Genomic DNA, 17,407 nt, shown 5'->3' with positions numbered 1-17,407 from the left:
GCGTTCTTTTTTTAAATAATTAGCTGTGACCAGATATCAATCCGATTAATACTGTTTACTTCAATGTATGTATAGAGCACATATTGTACATGAAAGTATATGGATAGCTATGCAATGGAGAGGTTCAACTAATCCATCCATCATCAGCGACTTTTGCCCCTGACTCAGCTGCCATTGGACATCGTTCAGTTGTCGAGAGCAATTTTCCACCAGGAGTACCTACGGACATATGGGATGCGGGAACAAGTCCGATGTTTTTATCCACCTCTTTTTGGGTAGACAAACTTACAAAGGAAGCACCCGAACAGGATCCTTGGGTCTTACAAGGTCAGCTCTCCACTTCTTCCACTCTTCGGCACCGATTTTTTCTGGGTATTTCCCCATTTCGGAAATTAGATCGGAGCTGGCGACCCTTGCTGCAAAAAATTGCTCACTGGTCATTCTATTGCTGATCCTTGGAATCAGATATATGACCAAAAGAAGAAGAAGAATAATAATAATAATAATAGTACTGCTGCAAACGTATTGTTACTAGAAAGAAGAAAGGAAAAAGGAAAAGATAATCCTGACTCGGGGGAGGCTCTACCAAGTGTATACTGCTAGTACAGAGTATCTCCGAACTGTAACCTAGTACAAGTCCCTACTACTACTAGTACCTACATACCAGCTTGTGACTGGCTTCGAGACTAGCATGGTTTAATTTGAGGAGATAACCAACCCTAACCTATAATCCGATGGCTATCCATCACAATTGGGTGGCTTCTCCGTTAGTTCTCCCACCGTTCGAACTTTACCCAACCAACTTTCGTACTCCGTATAGGTACCTAGTAGCTAGCTGGAAATTGGAACGTGTGCTCTTCCCGACTAAAAAAGGGAACGTGAGGGTAAAAACTATTTTAGGTCATGCGTACTGGATTAGAAGCATAACACTTTTCCTGATTCGCAACTGGGATTCATCGAGCGACCCACACGGCAAGACATACTTCTCTCTTTAGTTCAGGGGCAAAAGTTGACAGGTCATTGTACAATGGATTAAATTAATATTAATGTATTTAATATAGCCCTTGACGGTCGAGGCTCGACAAGGCTGCTGGCTTCTTTGTTCAATTGATATATCAGACTACAGATATTACACGGGAAACGAAAAAGAAAAAGGAAAAGGAAAAGGAAAAATTCCCGAGGAGAAAGAAAGAGGGAAACCACTCCGTTGGAAATAGTCTTTTTTTTTATCTTTCTTTGTTTTGTTGTCGTTTCCCCTGAGGGGGGGATTCCCATTGCCGAAGTCTCCAGACCTTTTCCGACGCCTTGTGTGTAACACGAATTACGGATATCTTCATGCACATCCAAGTCTAAAATACTCGAAATATACCAGGATTGCGCCGTTGGGGATCAGCCAGCTTGCAGCTGTCAACGCGGATGGGACCCAGTTACGTTGTCGTCACTCGTCAGCTAACAATAAAGACATGCATGGCCCTCCATTTGCCGGCATCGCATATTCCGTAGTCACATAATCAATCTGAAGCAGCGAACAAGTGATATAATGTGATGGATCTAATGATCGTCTGTAGTTTTCTGGAGCTAACAATATATTTTCCTTTTTCCTTTTTCAGGTTATGAGTTGACCCATGTCTGAATTACCACATCACATGCGTATTCGCGAATATCTCGCTTCGCGATGAACAGAATTGTGGCAAGAGTCGCAGTTCGTCATTGCTTGCTCCTCTATTAATGATTAAGTCATAATGTTCTCATGATTCTGACTAAGCAAGCACAGTCGGAAGAACGATGACATGAACAATGATGCTCCGTTTTGTTGATAGTATATACATATGAAATCACTACGTTGCATATCATACTAAGCTGGTGAAACACCTTGGCGTCAATGCCCCAGAGTTAGTTAAATATATGTACGCTGTAAAAGGTCAAAGTTCACAGCATGTCAATCAATATACTTCCCAAAGTCTTGTCCTTCGACGTATTCGGAACCGTTGTTGAATGGTGCCCATCCGTCACAAGAGAGTTGAACGATGCCACTGAGCGCGCCCTTCATGATCCCCGCAAGTCTATTCCTCCGGACGAACGCGCACGGGTCTCACAGATGACCCTCACAGACTGGTTCTCTGTTGCGGAAGATTGGCAACAGCCCTATGGACAGTTTACTGCCAAGTTTGACCCTTTCTAAGGCTTCGTTTCGGTCGATCAGCACCATCACACTGCTCTGTCCAAGCTACTCAAGCAACGGAGGATCGAGAATCTCTTCACAGACAGCAAGAAGTGGGATCTATCGCTCCGCTGGCACCGACTTGTTCCGTGGCCTGACGGCGTGCGAGGCCTGGAACTGCTGAGCCGAAGATTCCGCACGTGCACTCTGTCAAACAGCAACGTCTCTCTACTAGAGGATCTCCAGCGCTATGGCTCCTTGCCTTTCACGGATATAGTCAGTGCATAGAATTTTGGGGCATATAAACCCTCCCCTCAGGTGTACCGCGGGGCAGCCGCCCGCTTCGATCTGTACCACAGTCACTGCGCCCTGGTGGCAGTCTATCTCTCAGACCTGAAGGCCACCAAAGCACAAGGTTTTCAGGCAATATACGTTGCACGTTCTAAGAAGAGACAGAAGATATATCTCAGGCAAAGCAAGAGGGATATGTGGATCTTTGGATCGAGTTGAACACAGGTGGTTTTGTTGAGGTTGAACGGCAACTTGGCATTCAAGTGGCAGTTAAGCCATAAACACATGGCATATATTAAGTTATGAAAAGAGCAGAAATTATCTGACTCTCTCATTTATGGTCCTGTGACAATGAAGCCACGGTACTGTACATGTCCAATTAGAGATGAGATATGGAATGACGCTATAAGTCCAACATGGATGATGACCAACATTGTCACTTTAACTACTGGCTGGTTGCTTGTTCTTGGGTATATTTTCTTTTTGCTTGACGGCTAATTTTAACTGCTTCACTGATGAATACAATTGTTTACCCCTCACGCTGACACAGCAGGTAACGCCATTGATTGCAACAGAAGCACTGAAATTTGTCAGCCCACTGATTACAAATTCAAATCATTGAAATCAAATTCACCCAAGCCGACACATTTAGACTGCCTCCTTACTGTTATTTTACGTGCTCACCAAAGTTGACTTCGAAAAAAAGGAGAGTCATGACAGAGCAGGTATGTAGGGCATCTCATGACATTGACGCCTCCGTACTAAGGAAGGCCTTCAGGAACATAAAGTCTACCGTCACGCCGACGCCGATGGACACTTTCGGCGTAAAGCTTCGGAATTTCGCTCGTCCGTGTCTAGTGATCCCGCGGCTGAATTTCCTGCCGAAAAAGACCGCTATGTCTTATACTTGGGGTACGGCTGTCCATGGGCGCATCGGACCAACATCGTTCGATTACTCAAAGGTCTCGAGGAAATCATCCAGCTGGTCGTTTTGGATCCTGAGCTGGGACCTGACGGGTGGTTCTTCTCAGGCCGCTGGGGTTCAGCAGAGAAGGATCCTCTCTACGGGTTCACGCAGCTGAGACAGCTATATTCCAAAGCAAATCCGGCGTATGAAGGGCGATACACCATCCCGGTACTGTGGGACAAGAAGGAAGGGACAATAGTAAATAATGAAAGTAGCGAGATTATCCGGATGTTCTATACCGAATTTGACCATCTACTGCCAGATGAGTTGCGTGAAATTAACAGGCCGGGTGGAGGGCTCTACCCTCAGCCTTTGAGAAAGGACATCGATGAGATGAATGAATGGGTGTACCATCAGATCAACAATGGGGTATACAAGACGGGGTTCGCAACAACACAAGAAGCCTACGAAGAGAATATCTACCCGTTATTTGAGGCGCTAGATCGTGTCGAAAACCACCTAGCACAGCCAGGGCACCAGCCATATCTATTCGGCGAAAACATAACGGAGGCTGATATTCGCCTGTTTACAACAATTGCCCGGTTTGATGTGGCGTACTATCTCATCTTTAGATGCAACCTCAAGATGATACGGCATGATTATCCACGAATCCATGATTGGTATCGTCGGCTATACTTTGACGAGTCCAAACAAACGCGGGGGGGTGCCTTTAAGAAGACAACATATTTTGACATCGTAAGCAGCATTCTTTAAGATTTAACTGACTTGGGTCAACCGCTAACTCTAGCTTGCAGTACAAATTTGGCTACCTCAAGGCAATTGGCAAACGAACGGGCAGCTCGCAGTTGATCATCCCTGCTGGTCCGTCACCAGATATCTTGCCACTGGAAGATCAGTAGTGCAGTCCTAGCACAAGGCAGTGTTTCAAGTCTCGTCTTGATAATATGACAGCGCTAGAAATTATACGAGGGGGGAGTGGCAAACAGATATGCGAAACATGGCCCAACCTGTACCAGAGCACTGCGTATATACTGCCCCGCATATTAGACTTCCTCAACCGCTTAGAGCACCGAAATAATGCGACAATAACTCAGTTGATCTTCACAATGATGGTAAGCGTTCTGGTTCGTGCATAATACTGAATTAGAACTAGGGTGGAGTGACTGTGCTCCCAACGTCTCGGGTGTTGGGCATCAGAGGATTATCTCGTGGGTCTTAGCCCAAGCCTTGATGTTGGGATCCTGCTATCAATCCGTCAATTAGTGACTAGTGCGGAAAATAATCCCGAGCAATTCAACTCAGTGACTTGATGTTCTTCATATATCGCATACAGGACATAGGTACCTCGATCCCAGATCAGCGGTAAAGCCGCCACCTACTCTATATTAAATGTACCTACATTCTTTAGTAGTAGCTATGGTCCACAACGCACATCGAATCCGACGAAGAATGCCCGGTTCTCGACTCGACGATCGAGGTTGCAACTGGACCTGATAAAGCTCGGCGCCATTAATGGCATCTGTTATATGCCGTAATTCAAAGCTAGTAGGGAGGCAGTGCTGCGTCATGTATTTAGGGGAACTTTCCTAATTGTCTCCTATGCAATGTGAAAGATTTCACAACAACTAGATACGTGCAGGCTACTAGTATCCACCCACCACGGTCCATTCGTCGTATGCAAAGAAGGGCTGCTGTCAGTCACGGACATTATGCTCGCCGTTATAGCCACTACATCTCAAGCCCCCGTAAGCGTACTAGTACTTCTACAGTCTGGTAGCGCAAATCGTTTCGGCCATACACCCAAGTACAATGGTAGTAAACGTTCCACTAGGATTCGGGAACCTTGAACCAGGCAGCAGGTACCTAACGTAGCGAAATGGCCCCTAACTAAGGTAACTAGAAAGTGCGTCTTGTCTTCGGTTTGAATAATGTTGACTCTAGAGCACTCTGCGAATTACAATGCAGAATTGTTGTTCTAGTATACAGGATGTATTGATATAAGTACTAGCTAACCATTATGAAAAACATGCTTAGAGACGTATAAATAGAAGTGCTAGGTCATTAGTGTGCATTCCATCACCTATAAGCCATCACAGGTAGCAAATCAACAAATCGTTTTGAGTCAGTTTGATTAGGATAAGACGACTATTGAGAGCTAGTAGCTTAGACAGATATCTACTTGCACATTTTCGGATCATTGTAGTCTTAGCTACCCACGTGGAAGATGGGGCGGGAGATTATTGTGGATGCCAGCGTATGTAAGAATTCTTGGGGAATAGAAAAGACAGAAAAAAAAAAAAAAAAAAAAAAAACTGGAACTTGTGCACCGGAATTGCCCAAATATGGTTAGTTTTGCTGCTACTCCAGCTCCATGATGATATCCACAAATGGGTAAGGTGTACAAAATCAAGTTCCTACCAAGCTTGTTGTCCAGTTTCTGGGTACATACCTTAATTTCGCGGGCGTTACCACTCTAACCTGCTTGTCCGCTTAAACTTCTCGCCTCGCCTTCCCCTTTTTTCCTTCAAGCTAACAAATGTACGAGTTCTACCGAGGTTCTTGTCTTCATGGATCCCCAGGCGGATCTCAGCTACTCAGTCGTTCATCGGACCAGTCAGCTATCGCCTTATACCTAGCTAGCCCAAAGTGGAAACATCATGAATTAAAGTACTAGTAATGCTGCGGTTTGACTTGTTTCCTGAGTTCAACCGGCGGGCAACCAACATCGCATAGCGCAAGCACAAGTGCACAAATTAAATACCTCCTCACGTACCTTGTATTTCTGGTTGCCAGGAGCATCGGCACCGCATGCGGATGCTCAAGCGCCCACCTTAGACACCTAAGCCAAGTTCGGGGGGCGCTTTCATCAATCTCCAAATAATATGCTCCCTGGTGCTTGGTTATTTACATTCGGTATGGGCAACCCTAGAGCACAGCATAAAAATTGTTACGAGGCAAATATCAAGGTCATCGACTTCGTATGTTCAATGATGTAGTTTGCGGTGCCTAGGAAGCAAAAGCGAGCCCAAAATCTTGTCGGTGCGGTAAGAATCGGACTTCCAGCAACTCGGACTCCGGAAATTGGTGGACAGTATATAACCAAAATCAATGTAGTAGTGACTTGAGATGTTCTAGTCTGTGTCAGATATGTACCTTCCATCCAGATGATCATTGCAGTGCTGTGGAGGAAAGTCTATGCCTTGTTTGTGCAGCTATCATTATATTGGAGAGTTAACTCTGCCGCTGGGTATGGCTCCACTGCAGCCAACTGAAAAACAAAATAATGTAAAGTAAAATAAATCATTAAATTAAAGCAAACGAACAACAGAGAGGGGATCCGACCAAGCTACGGAGTACAGAATAGGTTTTCCCATCCTATACCTTTCTCGCTGTTTTCTTGCCTGGGCTCCCCCCCCGGCTGTTCATCGATAAAGTGTTGTCGGTGTGATGCAAAAATAGAAACAGAGGGGGTGGCAATTGGGTACGTCGACATTGAAGAGAATCATTAGACAACGTGACAATAAAGTCTACAGGTTCTGAAATAAATACTTTCATGCTGCCTACGGGAACAATGATATGATGACTAACCATACCTGTCTAACTAGTTAGTTACTGGCTGGCGAAAATAATCCAGTTAACTACTACTATGTAGTAGTTAACTAAAGCGATGAGATGATTAATCCTTGTTAGCTCGTGGAACCTTATTTAACCAGCGATGGACCGGCCCGGCACTGGTTATCGGACGGATTCTCCGGCAGAGTGTGCATTTATTGGGTTTAGCAGGGATCCAGGGAAAAAATAAAAAATGAAAAAAGAAAGAAAGAGAGAGAGAGAGAAAGAAAGAAAGGAGTGAGAAATAAAATTCGTCGTCGTCATTTCGCTTATTACTACTAGTACACTGTAGCATTCTAGCATTCCAATCTAATGGTACGGAGCACATACTGCATATAGTACCGCTAACTCTCTAGGAGAAATCCCCAATGATACAATAGGGGTAAGATGGTCCCCACTATAGGTAATTGTCATGGAATTTTCTTCGTCGAACGAATTTCTCGCTAAGCCCAGATGGGGCGATTTTTTGTTCGAATTTCACATGCCTATGGCAATGTCAGCAGAGTCAATTGAGAAGCAAAAGAGGGGAAGAAAAGAAGAGGATAAAAAAAAAATCGGCGATTTGATGGGAAGAGACGTTACTAACATGTAAGTGTGAACAATGCACACGTTATCGCATTGTCCTGCGGTCATTTTCATATTTGGATCACCATAAGATATAACAAGACAGCCTTAAGAGTCCAAGAATTTTACGGCAATAAAATTCCAAAGCTTACGACAACCCAATTATTAGGTATTCCCGGGAATTAGGAAGATTGGTTTTAGCCTGACCACCAGGGGCCACGGAATGTTCTATCTTCCTTCCCCGTGTGGACCTGCAAAGACTCGTGATGGGTGCGGCACCGGCGCAATCTACTGTCGCCCCTCTCGATTATTCTACCTAGAAAGATAGGCACGCCCGGGGAAAAGACCAATAAAATAAGAAAGAAGACAGGAAAACCGTCTTCGGATTGGGTTTTGATAATGCCACTTGGTATACGTTAGTCGGACTATATGATTGCCGGTACAGTATAAAGGACTGCCATGATTTAACGGCCTTACTGCCTGACCTGGGCATGACCCTATCCGAAGGATGGATCAACTCCTATTGTTGCAAGCACACATACAGAGAAAAATGAATGTACAATCCCAATTGTCTGTGGTAGTGGGGGGCACCCTGAACTTAGTGTTACCATACGCCCACCTCGTGTCTACCCGAAACTGTTTCGATCAAGCCGAACGGACTTTCTTGGACCTGGATGTGGGACGGGTCAAGGAGGCCAGAACTGTGTTAGGGGTGGGAATTTTGCGTCGAAGAAACGGCCTAAGACCTAATAGATCGACCAGAATACCTTACGAAGTACTGAATGATTAGGAAAAAGTCTCGGGAGCTGTTATAACTCTGATGTTATTCATAGGCCACGAAGGACAAGGATTGATACTACGTACGTACTCCTGTCAATCCCATTCTTGCGAACATCTCACCAGAATCGAGTTTGTAGATGGAGAAATACCAGTAGACAGATGGTATCTGAGCGATGTAATGATTAGGATTGGATACCTGCGAACTTGATACAGTCAATCAAACGCTAAAAATCAGGGATTGCATCATTTTCGATGTAACTTTAGTAGTACCCTATGCTTTGCCAATGTATGTTCAGGTTTTGCATTTTGATAGAATTCAGGCACGGTACCTTTTAGAAATAAACAGAGGAAAAAAAAGGTTACCCATCAACCAACCATACATCATCCCGGAAGGAATCCCCACTCACTCTGCGCGGGTCCATCTGCATGTCCCAATCCACCAAATGCAGTTCCAGTTCCAGCTTCAAGCCCCAGATAGACACTAAGTGACTCTCTCATGCTTTTAGGTCTTACAGTTGGTTCTCTTCCACTCTCTTTGCCCCCTCTCTTGCTGCTTCTGCCGGTTTCTACTTTCCTTCCCCTCTTCGTCGCTATCACCATTCTAATCCAGCCTTTCTTACTGCCCTCCTGTCAGATTTCTCCACCCAATCTGGTCAGTTAAGGAATAAATGATTAGCGCCCAACTTGGGTTATTAATAAGCTAGCGCACAGGATTAGTCAATTATTTCAAGAAGGTTAACAAAAATAATAAACAAAAACTAAAATAAAGATAAAGAGAGAGGGAGAGGGAAGAAAGAAGCCATCAATACCGCATACCCACCAACTCCTAACTAAACACGCTAATCCAAAACTAAGAGACGGCTCTTGGTCTCCGACAGGGATCATTGTCTCCAACGCCTCATTTCATTATCTATTTTGTGATTCTATTCTATTCGCCTTTTTCACTTCCCTTTTTTTCTTTTTTTTTTTGACCCTCTAGAAACACCTTGCCCCCCTTCCTCTTTCTCATTTTGACATTTTGTTATTCTATCCAGTTTCTCCCTCTTCCTACACGTCCAGATCTTCATCCTGATACTTAACCCTGAGGTTCCGTGGCTAGTTTGGGTTTCGCCCCCCTCATCCATTCTGTTACTTGCTGGCCAAGCCTTTCTTACCTCCTGGAAACCGGCACCTTTTCCCCTCCCCCTCCTCGTTCGCGAACGAGATAAGAGAAAGGCTCGTTAAAACGCCTCTCCCAATATTATCGTACATACTCCTACATACTCCTACATCGACTGCTGGCGATCGCTCTTCTAAGTATCGCCTCCTCTCCCTTTCCCCCTCACGTGGCGGAAACAGTTTGAGGCAAAATAAAACCTCTGCGTGTTTTATCACAAGAAACTCTGACAAGCATCCACTCGACATACTTTTTTTTTGCGTCTGTTTGACCTTTTTCTTTATTCTATATATTTCCACGTTGCGCGGAGTTGTGAACAGCTTCATTTAGCGGATTACTTCCGGTTGTACCTCCCGTATCGTCCTGCAGGTGGTGGCCGCTTATTTGCGAACTGCTCCAATCCTAATTTGGGGGGGGTTGTTTTTTTCCCTTCTTTTTTCTGGCCCTTAAACTCTTCTTTAAAGGACAGTCTTGGTCACAAAAAGAAAAAGAAACGAAACGAAGCGAAAAAGGAAAGAAAAAAAAATTCTTTCGCTTTCAACATCCACTCAACTGATCTAATTTGTCCTCTTCTTTACCCTACGTCTTCCAAAGTACGTGGGCTATTTATTGTCTGAATTGGGGGAATTAATTGCTCCCTTGGTTTTTGGTGTGGGTATGCTTAGACGGCAGTCTAAAGTATCGACGATAATTCCGGTGGCTAATCGCGCACTACCAAAATAGCCGTTCTTTGGATTCCTACGTTCCCGTGTCCGTGCTCAATCTGGAGCATCCCATAGATCTCTTTTCTTCTTTTTCCTTTTCGACCTTCCTCCTTTTCGACTCCTTGGCCCACCCCGCCATTCCATTTCACTTATACGCCAGATACCCAATTTTGTTTTCCTCTCTTTGACGCCCACCGCTCTATAAACAGTCGCCATGTCGGGGAAGATGACACTGTACAAGTTGGTGGTGCTGGGGGATGGTGGTGTCGGAAAAACGGCGCTCACAATTCAGGTTAGCCCTTGACCTCTCCGTCTCTGGTCATGACCCGAATAACTAAACAATTGGACTCTCCTTCGCTCAATAGTTATGTCTAAATCATTTCGTTGAGACGTACGATCCGACGATCGAAGACTCGTATCGGAAGCAAGTGGTGATCGATCAGCAATCATGCATGTTGGAAGTACTAGATACCGCAGGCCAGGAAGAATACACAGCACTAAGGGATCAGTGGATCCGTGATGGTGAAGGGTTTGTGCTTGTTTACAGTATCACCTCACGGGCCTCTTTTTCGAGAATACAGAAGTTTTACAACCAGATCAAAATGGTCAAAGAATCAGCCAGTTCTGGCTCCCCCACCGGCGCCAGCTATCTAGCTCCCCGATCAACAATCCCTCCGGGCCTCCGCTTCCCGTTCCCGTGATGCTGGTTGGTAACAAGAGCGATAAAGCTGTCGAGCGAGCAGTGTCCGCGCAGGAAGGCCAGGCCCTAGCCAAGGACTTGGGCTGTGAGTTTGTTGAAGCGTCAGCGAAGAATTGCATCAATGTTGAAAAAGCTTTCTACGACGTGGTTCGAATGCTCAGGCAGCAACGGCAACAACAACAAGGAGGGCGATCTCAGGATCGCCGACCCACTGGCTTGGGTCCCATGCGCGACCGTGATGCTGGTCCAGAATACCCGAAGTCTTTCCGGACTGACCGCGGCGGGCGGCATCGTGGCTCACTAAAATGCGCCATTCTGTGAATCAAGCCTCTCTTGCTGGTCGAGTTACACCCTAGCCATGGCTAGCCGCCCAAAGGAATGAAAGGGCCCCTTGTGCACGTTTTGCGACCTGTCGTGGATGTCGGTTCCACTCCTTATTTTTCTTTGGCCTTATCTACGAGAGCCCATGCGAGCCTGCTTTGTGACAATATCTTCACTTGTTTATATTGACCGCGAGTCTTCATGGTCATATGGCTCTGCACCCAGCGCCTTACTCTGTCTTTTTTCTTACCCCTCCCCCGCCTATGTTTCGTCTCTCTTTTTTATTTTATCTTTTTTCTCCCTCTTTACCTCCCCTATTTTTTTTTCTTAATAACTCCACGTGTTGAGATGTAATGGTTGGTGGTGAATATGCTTGATGCATGATCTACGTTTTCAATGTGGGAGGCGATCTCTGGACCATCTCAGGGTGTTTCGGTTACGGAAGGTTTTGTGTCTGAAGAGGCCGGGAGCCGCCGGGGCCTTGGGAGAATACGTCTATTTTTTTCTGTTTTCGCCTATATTTATTTTCGATCCCGCCGGCTTATTACCCGCCTTCCGAATCCTTATTTGCCTTTACGACACCTTCGTTACACAACAGTGACGCTGGAGGAGGGGAGTTCTCGATATGAGTAAAAGAATGGAGATGGGGTTGGTTTATGGGATGGGAGGGCGGCTTCTTGAAAGAATGAAAGGAGATGGATATGTGGTTTTTGAAGGAAGTCAGAAGATGGTAGTCCACAGTTTAGCAGGCATTGCGATATGATACCCTACGGTTGAGCTTTGAGTTGCGATTTTTGATGCATTTGCGAGTAACTACTAGGTACTACTAGAAGGGAAAAAAAAGAGGCCCGATTTATTTTATCACATTGCTTTCGCCTATGAATTACTACGGAGGGGGAAAAAAAAGTGGAAAATACAAATGAAATGAAAAGGGATGAATATCTCACTGTGCTTGCAATGACTGGTCTTGGAGTATAAAGAAGGTTTCTAAGTTGATGTGTTCTTTTGTGTATAGAACAATACCTAAGTACACGTATGGGTAGGCGATTGATTAAAATCGGGTTCGAGTGCGGGGAAAGCTTCTCATTTCCTGCCTACCTTACCTCGGCTCTCCTCTCCGCACAATCTACAAAAGTAGTTATTACTATTCATGTCGGGCTCCTTCATTCGCGTGTTCGTCTTCCCTACGCCCGGAGGGTTGAGAATCAGCGAATCAACCGAATGAGCGTGCGACGCTGAGCCACGACTCCGAAATTTCGCAAGGTTTCGGATGCCAGGACGGACACACGACAATTCGAGGCTTAAGAATGAGACAGACCCCTAGCATCCCCGCATGTCTACTCCTTTGCTAGCCGCGGAATGCGATGGTGACCGACTACTACTAACCGCGGTGGCGTCCACCTGCAGGAAGACGTCTCAGGCACTGCAGAGCCTTTCCGAATCTTGTTGAACGCCTTCTGTTTGGGCTTTATGATCACTACTAGTAACTAGTTATTTAGTTGTCTTTCACATTCAACTTTTCTTGCTTGCTCGCGTCCCCCCTCGACCACCTTCTTCCTTTGGTCACCTTCATCATGTCACGTCATCCACAGCAGCTGGTGCACAGCTCTTCTCTTCGGGACCCGGAGAGCTTCTGGTCTCACCATGCAGAGCAGCTCTCCTGGCACCGGAAACCATCCCATGTGATCAGCCGACATTCCAAAGTTCTTCCCAGCGGTACTAGCCACGACCATTGGTCCTGGTTTCCCGACGGGGAGATCTCCACGACCTACAATTGTGTGGACCGCCACGTGGAGAATGGTAACGGTGACAATGTTGCTATCATTTGGGACTCCCCGGTAACGGGAACGAAAGAGAAATATACCTACCGACAGCTGTTAGAGGAAGTGGAGATCTTGGCAGGTGTATTACGAGAAGAAGGAGTGCGCAAGGGTGATGTAGTCATTATTTACAGTATGCCACTTAAATCTTTTCGCTCTTGCCCTAGTCCTTTTTGACGCTTCTAGGTACGAAAGATGTTGACTATTTCCAGTGCCCATGATTCCAGCCGCGCTCGTTGCAGCACTGGCGATTGCTCGACTGGGAGCAATCCATGCGGCGGTGTTTGGAGGGTTTGCGGCCAAGTCCCTCGCGCAGCGGATTGAAGCTGCCAGGCCTCGAGTCATCATGACGGCATCATGTGGTATAGAAGGGTCGAAGGGCCCTGTTGCCTATAGACCATTAGTCGAGGGGGCTGTTGGGGCAAGTAGCTTTAAGCCTGAAAAGGTCATTGTTTGGCAAAGAGATCAGCTGCGGTGGAATCGACCCGATAAGCTGGGTGGACAGCGCAACTGGCAGCGGTTGGTCAAAAGCGCACGCATGCGTGGCATCAAAGCCGGACCGGTGCCTGTGGCTAGCACAGATGGATTGTATATAATATACACTAGCGGTACGATCCAATATCTTGGAAATGACGTTTCGTTCGTATAACTGACAAAATTCCACAGGTACCACCGGGTTGCCAAAGGGAGTTGTTCGAGAAGCTGGCGGCCATGCAGTAGGATTGCATCTATCTATTAGGTATCTGTTTGGCATTCAGGGCCCAGGTGATGTAATGTTCTGTGCTTCTGATATCGGGTGGGTAGTCGGCCACTCCTACATCCTATACGCTCCTCTTTTGGTTGGCGCAACCACAGTACTCTTCGAAGGAAAGCCTGTTGGAACCCCAGATGCGGGAACATTTTGGAGGGTTATCGAGGAACACAGGGCCAACGTCCTGTTCACAGCACCTACAGCCATGCGTGCCATCCGAAAAGATGATCCAGACAACAAGTTCTTCGAGGAGGTGGCCCGCCGTGGTGGCCTGAAGCATTTCAAAGCTCTTTTCCTCGCCGGCGAGAGGAGCGAGCCTAGCATTGTTCAAGTGTATCAGGATCTTCTATCCCGTTATGCCGCCCCTGGTGCCATGGTCGTAGATAATTGGTGGTCATCCGAATCAGGCTCGCCTATCTCCGGGCTGGCGCTAAGAAGCACAGCTGGAATGGCCTTAGGTGATGATCAGGAACTAGAGCCGTTGGCTATTCGGCCAGGGTCGGCCGGATTGCCAATGCCGGGATTTGACGTTCGGATTGTCGATGATGAAGGCCGAGAAGTCCCCCGAGGGACGATGGGCAACATCGTCCTTAGTATGCCATTGGCTCCCACGGCTTTCACTCGATTGTTTAATGACGACGAAAGATTCTACAGGGGATATCTCAAGCGCTTTTCGGGTAGATGGGTGGACACAGGGGATGCAGGTATGATTGACCAGGATGGGTACATTCATGTCATGGCGCGAACGGACGATATCATCAATGTGGCTGCGCATCGGTTTAGTACAGGTATACATCTTTAATGCTGGTCATGATCTCACATCAGCTCACATGGTTTGATACAGGCGCAATTGAACAGGCCATTCTGTCACATCCGGAGGTCGGCGAAGCCAGCGTTGTTGGCATACCGGACACACTAAAGGGGCACCTTCCTTTTGCCTTTATCCAGCCACGGACTGCTTCTGTAGCCCTGCCAGCGATACCTACCCCGGAGCTGTTCAACGCGATCAATCAACGGGTCCGTGAGCAGATCGGAGCAATCGCATCCCTCGGAGGCATGATACAGGGACGCGGGATGATCCCGAAGACACGCAGCGGTAAGACGTTGCGGCGAGTATTGCGGGAGCTGGTCGAACACGGGGTGCGCGGAGATTATGGGGCCCCGGTGAGCGTACCGCCGACAGTCGAGGACGCTGAGGTAGTGGAGATAGCGCGAAGCAAAGTGCGAGAGTACTTTGAAAAGAAGCAGCAAAGTCGAGCCAAACTGTAGATGACAAGCAAGACCTGCACAGCCCCGGATAACAACATGTTGGGTGGGAAAAGCAAGTAAGGACAAGTTTACTTTACAGCTTCTCTCAGAATGCACAAAATCTGTATAAACCGTAATGAGCTATTATAAAGTCTGTGAGGTATACACAGGAAAGTCGAACTTCCAGCAGGCACTAAAGCCATCAAGATCAATATTAACAGAAAAAGTCGTAGAGATATCAAAGAAAATACAATATGTATGGTATCGGTCGTATCACCAGTAAGCAGTGGTCTAGACACTCCAACAACAGATCAAAAAAGAATTTAATAACTCCGTCATCATAGTCAAGTACATCTATGCGATATGTTCTCACCTGCAGATAATACAGGCCAACATAAGGATCGCAATCATGACGACGGACGCCGAGAATAAAGACTCAAGGGGGTAATAGAGAAAATGCAATCAATCCGTCCATCCGTCGAAGTTTAAATCAGTTTACAACAGAACAGCAGCGAGACCGAAGACGGTCGCGAGACCGGCACCGGCGCCGACAGCGGCGCGAGAGCCACCGCTAGTGAAGAGAGGAACAGCGGGTGTGGTAGCGGAGCCGGTAGGAGAGACATCAGAGGGGCCGGAAGCAGAAGGAGCGGAAGGAGCAGGAGGAGCGTTGGTGGAAGCAGCATGGGTGGACTGAACCAGAGGGGTGGAGGAGATGACGATGCTGCTGCTGCTAGGGCGCTTGATGATGGAGGAGCTGCTGCTAGGAGTAGCCTTGGAGCTGCTGGGGACGACGGGGACGCTGGGGACGACGGGGATAACGGGGGAGCTGGGGACGGAGCTGTCAACAGGGTTGACGCCAGTGGGAGTGCCAGCAGGGGGGGCAGTGCTGGAGCTGTAATCTTGTGAGCTTAATAGTCTATACAGGGAAGGCGCTGAGATATAACATACCACTTGTTGCACTCAGTCACGGTCGAGGTGATGAGAGGGCGAGTGGTGGTGTAACCCTATTACCCGATCAGTATAATCCTAGAATCGAAATACTGTGAAGACGAGAATGAAGAGTGTCTGGGAACATACAGCAGGGATGCTGATAGACTCGGTGGGAGAAACACCGATAGCATCGGTGGACTTAGGGCAGTAAGTGGCAGTTTCGGTAACGATAACAGTGCTCACTTCCTCGGCGACGACACCGGCGGCCACAGCGGCGAAAACAGCAGCGACGGAGAAACGCATTTTGTCTAGATTTGTTGTTTCTGTCCAAAGAGTGGCGAATTGAAATTAGCGGTTGGATTTTTGTTTTGTTTTTTTGCAGTTGGAATTTCTCCCCGAAGGTAAAGAGTGACGTGAAGTAAAGAATGTACTCGGTAGGGACCGGAATAAATGTATAGTGATTGACTGACTTGGGGGGTGGGAAAGGAGAGGGAGGAAGAGGAGAAGGGGAACAGAGAGGCGTGAGAGACTAATTAATATAATAAATTGAGACAAAGGAGACTAGAGTAACTAACGTTTGATTACATCCTACTTCTGTACTAGTCGTCGACGGACAACCATCGATGGTGTCAGATGTGTACACAAACCGTGTGTGGCAATTACATCGGAGACCTCACGGATTGGATGATCGATCCCGCGCCCCATATCCACTCAGATCCACTTTTATGCACACATCCAGGCACCAGGAACAAACCCCCTTTTCCTTGCCAATTTTAATGGGTTTCTTGTACTCCACGTTCTTCACCGCGTGTTCCTCGCAGTAAATAGGTACGTACGTACGTTCAGTACTAGCTAGCCCTGTTTGTTTGTTTATTTGCTTGCTTGTTTGAGGTTGTGCAATTTTGGTCGAAGAAGATCTATCTCATATTGCTTTGTGAGACGAGTCAAGACAATCAGGAGCTGAACGCAGCAAGGGTCCTTGCTCTTCAACTTCCTGATTGATCACCCCCTCTTCCCCGTACCTACTCCGTAGGTATTTACTGTACATACAGACATAATCATCGAACCCAGTTCCCCCGTACCCAACAGAGTTTTCTTCTTATCCGCCCTGAGGATCATTGCCCGGTTCAGTGACCACCTGGGGCCCAACTTTAAGATATGGTCTATCATTCGTTCAGTGGCACCCAATTACAACTTTCTCGAGGACGCAATTATTGAGATTGCCCTCCTGTTCTATTTTTTGCGTTGCTCGGATCCAGTCAGGGTTCAAAGTGTGAATGGAGCACAGGTATCAATCACCTGTACATCGACTAAGCACTATCCGAATGCCAGGGATCCCGACTGTCATAAGCTGGCAAAATCACCAACTGACGTGTCTGGTCAATATCTGTAGATCTTACTCATTGACAATGACTTGTCTGTGTAAGATGTTCTGCAAGGC

The 17,407-nt window shown here is 46.8% G+C and overlaps 4 protein-coding genes across 4 annotated transcripts; 3 read left to right on the top strand and 1 right to left on the bottom strand.

The window, feature by feature from the left end:
* Window positions 1–3,165: 3,165 nt before the first annotated feature.
* Window positions 3,166–4,279, top strand: ABOM_010158 (uncharacterized protein; the record flags this gene model as incomplete). The annotated part of the gene is made up of 3 exons (XM_022537286.1): window positions 3,166–3,177; window positions 3,231–4,115; window positions 4,175–4,279. The coding sequence occupies 3 exons, from the start codon at window positions 3,166–3,168 to the stop codon at window positions 4,277–4,279; spliced, it is 1,002 nt and encodes a 333-aa protein (XP_022385593.1).
* Window positions 4,280–10,410: 6,131 nt separating this feature from the next.
* On the top strand, window positions 10,411–11,217 carry rasB (Ras small monomeric GTPase RasB; the record flags this gene model as incomplete). The annotated part of the gene is made up of 3 exons (XM_022537285.1): window positions 10,411–10,488; window positions 10,562–10,718; window positions 10,778–11,217. The coding sequence occupies 3 exons, from the start codon at window positions 10,411–10,413 to the stop codon at window positions 11,215–11,217; spliced, it is 675 nt and encodes a 224-aa protein (XP_022385602.1).
* Window positions 11,218–12,791: 1,574 nt separating this feature from the next.
* ABOM_010156 (putative acyl-CoA synthetase) lies at window positions 12,792–15,057 on the top strand (the record flags this gene model as incomplete). Its single annotated transcript, XM_022537284.1, has 4 exons — window positions 12,792–13,170; window positions 13,250–13,645; window positions 13,704–14,576; window positions 14,633–15,057. 4 exons carry the CDS (start codon window positions 12,792–12,794, stop codon window positions 15,055–15,057), a joined length of 2,073 nt encoding a protein of 690 aa, XP_022385601.1.
* Window positions 15,058–15,531: 474 nt separating this feature from the next.
* Window positions 15,532–16,269, bottom strand: ABOM_010155 (putative GPI anchored protein; the record flags this gene model as incomplete). Its single annotated transcript, XM_022537283.1, has 3 exons — window positions 15,532–15,928; window positions 15,985–16,040; window positions 16,114–16,269. The coding sequence occupies 3 exons, from the start codon at window positions 16,267–16,269 to the stop codon at window positions 15,532–15,534; spliced, it is 609 nt and encodes a 202-aa protein (XP_022385600.1).
* Window positions 16,270–17,407: the final 1,138 nt, after the last annotated feature.

This window comes from Aspergillus bombycis (assembly GCF_001792695.1).
Source record: "Aspergillus bombycis strain NRRL26010 chromosome Unknown contig00101, whole genome shotgun sequence".
In the NCBI taxonomy this organism is placed as follows: Eukaryota; Fungi; Ascomycota; class Eurotiomycetes; order Eurotiales; family Aspergillaceae; genus Aspergillus; species Aspergillus bombycis.
Note: the sequence above shows the minus strand (reverse complement) of the source record. Positions and strands in the feature narration are given on the sequence as shown.